The sequence below is a fragment of the Cystoisospora suis genome (genome assembly GCF_002600585.1).
Source record: "Cystoisospora suis strain Wien I chromosome Unknown contig_6472, whole genome shotgun sequence".
NCBI classification, from domain to species: Eukaryota; Apicomplexa; class Conoidasida; order Eucoccidiorida; family Sarcocystidae; genus Cystoisospora; species Cystoisospora suis.
In genome coordinates, this window is record NW_027159260.1 from 1 (window position 1) to 7101 (window position 7101).

Here is a 7101-nt window from a genome sequence, read left to right on the forward strand (position 1 = left end):
TCCTTCTCTCTCTCTCTCTCCCCGCACGCACAAGAGGAAGTCTCTGTCGTTTATTTCCTCATTGAGCGATCTCCCTTTCTCGTTAGGGGTTCTCATTTGAGCTCTTTTTTCTTTCGTTCCTTCTTGTTTCTTCTTTAAAGCAGATCCTTTTTGTAGATTTTCTGTCCCAGTAGAAGAGCGCGACAGGATGATCAAGTCGATTCGCCTTCTCTATGCCCCTAGGTGTAGTAGCACCCCAGGGGGGTGTATGAACTACACCCGAAAAGGGGAAGAAGAGGGAAGACGATCTTTCTCTTTTCTCCACAATAGAAAAGGAGATTCTCTCGTCTTTCCTTCTTATTTGAAATCTACAGAATCATGCTCCTTTTCTTCTTCTTCCTGCTCTTCTGCGTTTTCCTCTCCGCGGCGATCTATCAGAAGAAATTCCTCCTTTCCCCTATCTGCCTGTCCCTGTTGCACTTCTTCGTCTCTCCCTCCGATGCTCTTAAGTCAAAGCCTTTATCATCCTAATCGACACTTTGCTTCCACACCGGCCCGTCATCCTTTCTCTTCTTATCAACCTCTTTCTCATGAAGAAAGTCATACCAGAAATCTTGAATCTCCTCTTCGCCGATCTACGTCATCTTCCTCTTCTTCTTCTTCATTTTCCCCCTATCTTTCTTCTTCCACTGTCCTCGGAGGTTTTCTTTTCCTTCTTCTCGGCTCCGCATCCTTTTCTTCGTATCGGAAGAAAGAAGAGAAAGATGACGACGCATCATCTTCTCCCGACACTCCTCCCATCTTCAACAAGACAACGACCACCCCTTCTTCTTCTCTTCTTTCTTCTTCCTTTTCTTCTCGTCTTTCTTCTTTCTCTCTCTCTCCCTACCATGATCGTCATCTCCCTGCCGCATGTCTCGACTCTCCTCAATCTCCTTCTTCATCTTCTCAGAGCTCTCCTAGCCACCCCCACCACGACAGTCCCTTATGGAGATCTGAAGAGAATCGGCCTTTTGAAAGAAAACTAGGAGATGCCCTTCTCTTCTGTGGGAATAGCAATGAGCCTCTAGCCCGTGCGGTGGCTGACCGTCTCTCCACAAAGCTAGGCAAGGCCTCTGTCAAGCGCTTTGCAGACGGGGAAGTTAACATTCAATTCACAGATTCCTTAAGAGGCAAAGACGTCTATATCATTCAGCCTACTAGCACGCCTGTCAATGAACACCTTGTCGAGCTTCTCCTTATGATCTCCACGTGCCGAAGAGCAAGTGCGAAGAAAATTACGGCGGTCATTCCTTACTATGGATATGCGAGGCAAGATAGAAAACTATCCAGTCGAGTACCTATCTCTGCTGTAAGTCCCTTATCGTCTTCTTCTTGTCTTTCTGTCTTCTTCTCTCTCTTCTCGATCTTCTTCCGATTCTTCTCTCTCATCTAGTCGATGAACTCTCATACATCGATATGCTGACTAGCATAGTCATGAAGGCTTTGGCTCTTTCTTTATCGATCCACATCTTTCTATGTATCTATGTCTGTACATGTTCTTGAATGGTGTGATACGCTCCATTCTCCGTATATAAGACGAGTGCTACCGGCTGATTTTTCTCTTTTCTCTACCGATTTCTGTATTGTGTGTGTCTCTTTACCTTTTTATCGTTTCATCCCGTCTTTCCACGCGGCTCGTCTCTTTCATCTAAAGTCCCAAGAGATCGGTCTTCGTATACAGAGTCCTCGTACCAGCTCATTTCTTGCTATACAGAGATAGAGACCGGAGTCTTCTTTTCTCTCCCTCTCTCTATATATATTCAATCTTCTTCACACACGGTCTGTATGAAGAGATAGATCTCTCACTTGGAATGACTTATTGTTTCTCTCTTTAGTAGTAGTAGTAGTACTAGTGCTAGTAGTAGTCGTACTAGTATAGGGTGTATATCGATACACATGCAAACGTCTTCTTTCTTACTCAACACTCCCCGCCTGCCGATCGACCAACTTACTTCCTTCTCTCTACACAGACACGCAACATACATATGTAGATATACATGTATCACTCTAGATGGTCCTCTACTCCTTCCTCTCCATCTAGCCTCCCTCCCTCCCCCGTCTCTCTACATCTATATGCCTACACATATATAGATAGATAGATAGATCTGTATTTGCGTCTTTCTTCTTCTTACCTTCTCTCTTCTACACATATCTCTCTTTCTCTTTCGATCTCTTTGTTCCTTTCCTCTTTTTCTTCCTCTTTCTCTTTCTCTTCTTCTCGGTCATTCTTATCAGGCAGACGTAGCGCGAATGATCGAAGCGATGGGAGTGGATCGCGTCGTTGCCGTCGATTTGCACTGCGGCCAGATTCAAGGCTTCTTCGGTCCGCGCGTCCCCGTCGATAACCTCGAGGCGCAGATCATAGGCCTGGAATACTTCCAACATAAGAATCTCAGCAAGCCTGTCGTTGTCTCTCCTGACGCCGGAGGAGTCTACAGGTAAAAAGAAGAAGAAAAGGAAAAAGAAAGAGGAGACAGAAAGAAGAGACACATGAAGGAAGAGAAACACTCGGGGCTCTCTTTCTCTTCTTGTCGTCCTTGTGGTAATTTGTGTGTTGAGATCTCTACAGTTTTCTCTCTTCAGCAGATGTTGTGGATCTATCTACATCGACATGTCTCTCTCTCTTTCTCTTTTTGTCTCTTTTATCTCTTCATTGCTCTGTTGGTCTCTCCATCTTGAATCTATTGATCTCTCATTACTCTCAAATCTCTCTTCAGCCTCTCTATCTATCTATCGTTGACCTATCTATCTTAAGTCTATGTATCTGTCTATCTTTCTATCTATCTATCTATGAACTTGTCTATTCTGTTGTATCTTTTCCCCGTTATGAATTGGAGACGTTACATTACTTCTAGCTTGGAGGAAGATAGACGGCAAGAGGTCTTTTGTCTTCTTTTCTTTCTATCGAGGAAGATAGAAAATACATTCCTTACCATACCTAGAGTTAAGTCTATCCTCTTCTCTCCTCATTCATAGAATATTCACTCCTATGGAATTCATACTTGAAGGGTAGATTTCTTTTCTTTCTTTTCTTCGTCGCTCGCTCTCTCTGTATGTGTATATATGCATGCGATCTCCATCCCGCTGCTATGATATATATATATATATATATGCAAATAGATAGATAGATTGATACCTCGACCGTTCTTCTCTTCTTCTTCTTTCCCTCTCTTTCTTTCTCTGCTCGTCATCTTCTTTTCTTCTTTGCTGCTAATCTCCATTCATCTCTTCTTATGTTCGCGTACATCCTTAACTCCTTTTCTTTCTTTTTCTCTTTCAATCTCTCTTTCTTCGTCTTTGCAGAGCCCGTAAATTCCAAGAAGGTTTGATCGCTCGAGGTTATCGAGACTGTGGCATTGCTATGCTGATCAAGCAACGTCTTCGTGCGAATGAAATAGAGAGTATGGATCTTGTAGGCTCCGTCGCTGGCTCCGATGTCATCATAGTCGACGATATGATCGATACAGCTGGGACGTTGTGTGAAGCCGCTCGAGAATTGCGCAAGAAAGGCGCAAGGCGTGTCTTTGCTTTTGCTACTCACGGCCTCTTCAGCGGCCCTGCGATCGAGAGAATCGAAGCGAGTCCTCTTGAGGAAGTTGTCGTTACAGATAGTATCAAGGTAGGTAAGGGGCTGCGTCTCTAGGGTGTGGCACATATTCATCTATGTATCAAGATGATTCATATGTGCCAGGTTAGGGTAGACGGATGGTGGATGGGATGTCTCTGTAGGAAGATGGCGTAGGGATGGAGGTCGGGGGGTATTACCTTGTTGCGAGGCAAAGAGCGGTCGAGAAGAGAAAGAGAGAGAGAAAACTCTGTGTCTCTCTCTTTGTCGGTGTGGGGGGAGAAGGAATTTTGGGCTGTTGCCTTGGATAGATAGAGATGTATAGAGAGATAGATATGTGTGGATAGAGAGAGAGAGAGAGGAAGAACATATGGAGATCTACCTCATGATTCTTCTACTATACACATACCTATTACGACATGCATACATACCTACGTGCCCTAAGGTTGACAAAACATACATCTATATATTGACTGGCCTGTAGAGATCGTATACGTCTACATAGATGTATGTTCGCGGAGGTCTGCTTTCTATACCTGGTAGGTATATGCGTCTGCTCTCCCTAGTATGGACGTGTCTGTATGTACGTGTCTCTCTCTCTCTCTCTGTAGCTAGCTATGAGATGGAGAGTGGAGAGCTCCTGTGGTGTATGCGCTAGAGGGAGACGGTGTCTATGTGTGTCTCGTGTCTACATGTACTGCATGAAGGGACAGAAGGATTTCTCTCTCTCGTCAAAGTCATGTCTCGGTTGATCTCTTCCTTTCTTTCTTTCCCCTTCTCTACGACGTTAATCAGTATGTTAATATGATATGTGTATACGTATACATACACATACATATACATATATACATACACATATATACATATATATATATATATGTGTGTATATGTACGTACATGGCATGCATGTGAGGCGCACGTGTATGTATGTCATATCTTATGTTCGTCAAGTGTATATACACCTGTTCTTCTCCGTTTTTTCTTTCCTTTCCTTCATTCTCTGATTCTATCTATCTCTTTCTCTCTTTCTATCTCTAATCGTATATGTCTCTTTAGATCTATCTGTATATGTATCTTTCATCCTCCGTTCTTTGCGAGTTTGTCTTTTCTTAGGCGCGGGCTGCAGTGCGGGAGTGTTCTCGCATAACGTCTCTATCGATTAGCGTCCTTCTAGCCGATGCGATTCGTCGCATCCATCAGAAAGAAAGTTTAAACGATCTCTTCAATGTAAAGAAAGAATAAGCAGCACCCGTCCCAACGATGAACTCTTTGGAGATACAAAACGATGAACCAGAAGAAGAAGGAAGAAAGAAAGAACAAGAAAAAGAAGAAGACGGGGAGCTTTCAGGAGAAACGATCGAGAAGGAGAGGAAGAAGAGGATAAGGGAGGGAGGGGAGAAGAAGAAGAAGAAAGAAATGAAGTTCCTTACTATGATCGATGATCCAAGCCAGCATGCAACCTCGGTACTCTTTCTTTTTCTTCTTCTGTATCTGAATGATATGTACCATAGATTTCTTTCTTTCTTTCTCTCTTTCTTTCTTCTTTTTACACAAGAACTCCTCTTCATCGTTCTCCATAACCTCTTAATAGAAATTGTATGTGCATATACACATATAGATACCTAAATATCTTCTCTAGACATCTAGGCAAACTAGATCCATCTCTCTCATGTCTTCGTGTAGAGAAGGATCTGTCCGTCTCTCTTCTAGCACTGTGAATAGAAGTAAAGAAACACACAGAGAGAGATAGAGAGTTAAGTAGACATACGGGGAGCAGAGAGAGAATGTTTATCTTTCTTCTTAGTCTTTTTCTTTTCTTCTTTCTCCTTTTCTTTCTCTTCTTCATATACCTAGATCTTCATCCCTCATCTGTAGAGTCTTCGACGTCCGTCGGTGCGTGACTTAGAGAGTTTAAAGCAAAAAGAAAGAGTGAGAAAGAAAGAAAGAAAGAAAGAAAGAATCTATCCATTTGACAAGAGATAACTTTAAGGGACGATGAAGAGAAACAATATCCCGTGGGGATGGAGATTAGCTAGGTGTCGATGCTTCTCATGTCGATGGCGATGAGAGGAGCCTCGTAAATCTACAGGGAGACAAAAAGAAGAGAAAAGGAACGAAAAGAAGACCTTGATCGTCTTGTCTTTTTGTTTCTTTCTTCTTAACTCGAAGAATCGATAGATAGATAGATAGATGTGGCTGTATTGATATGTATGTTGTATGTTCATGGATATAGTAGATCTGTATGCCTTCAGAGATGACTGTAAGAGTCGTTCTCGTCTTGCGCTGCCAAAGAGAAAGAGAGAGAAAGAGAGAGAGATACGAAGTCGTTGCTTCTTTCCACTCTTTCTTTCTTTCTCTCTACCTGTCTTCTTCCTCACTGAGCAGTCGTAGTAGTAGTACTAGTCATGTATCTATCTTTCTATCTCTTTCTTTCTTCCTGGTAGTGATAGAAAGGGGAGGCTGCAAAGGCAAGAGAGAAGGAGAGACCGCAGGAGGACCTTCATGAACAGCTCGAGAAAGAGACTTTTATGGCTCTACAGATATTCCCGTCAGTCTTTCTATACACGACAGGATGGAGAGATAGGTTTGTCCGTAGGCCTACGTATATACAGATGTAGATACAGATCTATCTACAGAGGCAGCTTGCTATGATATCAGTCTCGCAGGGTGGCATAAGAGGAGAAGAAGTAGGTTAGAGGAGGGATGGAGCGAGCGAGTGAAGAATGGAGTATGATGAGAGGTCTCCATGATCGATGGGAAAGAAAGAAAGAAAGTGTGTATTTGTATTTCTTCTTCTTTCTCCACTTGTCTTTTCCTCTTATCTCTCTCTATTCTTCTTCGGGGGCCGGGCTTGTCGTCTGTGTGATGTGTGTCTAAGAAGAATGCAATCTATCCTCTTTCGTATGTCTCGATGATGACTGTGAGAGATCGCCGTAGATCTGAAAGATCTACTGTCTCATTATTTAGCTCTTTCTGTCTCGAATAGGAGAGAAGGAAAGGAACGGAAGAAAAAGAAGAGAAGAACGATCCCTTTTGTCGTCAAGAGAAAAAGAAGAAGAGAGATCTCTATGTGATTCCTACCTTCCAATTCAAGTGTACGTACACCTCGCAGAGACAGAAAAGGACAGTCTCTCCGAGGTGCTTTCTCTGCTTCTGACACGTCGTGGTTAAGCGCAGTTTTGTCGTGTCTCTTTTTCGGTGTATCTGGTAGAGAAAGACTTTCGTATGCATTCAGATAAATGAAGGGTAGGTAAGAGATATATCAGAGAAAGATAGACATCTATATCTATCTATACCTGCCGGCATGCATAGTGACACAATCTCCATCCAAATTCATCCCTGTATAGAGTCCATACACGCCTAGATAGGTAGATACAATAAGAGGAGACAGATAAAGAGAGAGATCAGAAGCAGACAAAGGTAGATACGTAGATAGCTAGTGGACTGAAGGTAGATAGATAAACTAAGGATAGATAGGTAGATAGATAAATATGGATAGATAGACTAAAGATAGA

General features: G+C 42.8%; 1 protein-coding gene across 1 annotated transcript; it reads left to right on the forward strand.

Annotated features, from left to right (window-relative positions):
• The first annotated feature begins 11 nt into the window (after positions 1 to 11).
• Positions 12 to 6444, forward strand: CSUI_009980 (phosphoribosylpyrophosphate synthetase). Its single transcript, XM_068070087.1, has 5 exons — positions 12 to 1330; positions 2257 to 2459; positions 3325 to 3640; positions 4700 to 5050; positions 5441 to 6444. Exons 1-4 carry the CDS (start codon positions 188 to 190, stop codon positions 4826 to 4828), a joined length of 1791 nt encoding a protein of 596 aa, XP_067917936.1. The 5' UTR covers positions 12 to 187; the 3' UTR covers positions 4829 to 5050; positions 5441 to 6444.
• The last annotated feature ends 657 nt before the right edge of the window (positions 6445 to 7101 follow it).

What these genes read in the sequence shown, in the direction of transcription:
- CSUI_009980 (XM_068070087.1), top strand. Translation starts at nt 188, where the DNA reads ATGATCAAGTCGATTCGCCTTCTCTATGCCCCTAGGTGTAGTAGCACC. An exon ending in GTCGAGTACCTATCTCTGCT is followed by an intron (nt 1,331 to 2,256) that starts GTAAGTCCCTTA and finishes CATTCTTATCAG; the next exon opens with GCAGACGTAGCGCGAATGAT. An exon ending in GACGCCGGAGGAGTCTACAG is followed by an intron (nt 2,460 to 3,324) that starts GTAAAAAGAAGA and finishes TCGTCTTTGCAG; the next exon opens with AGCCCGTAAATTCCAAGAAG.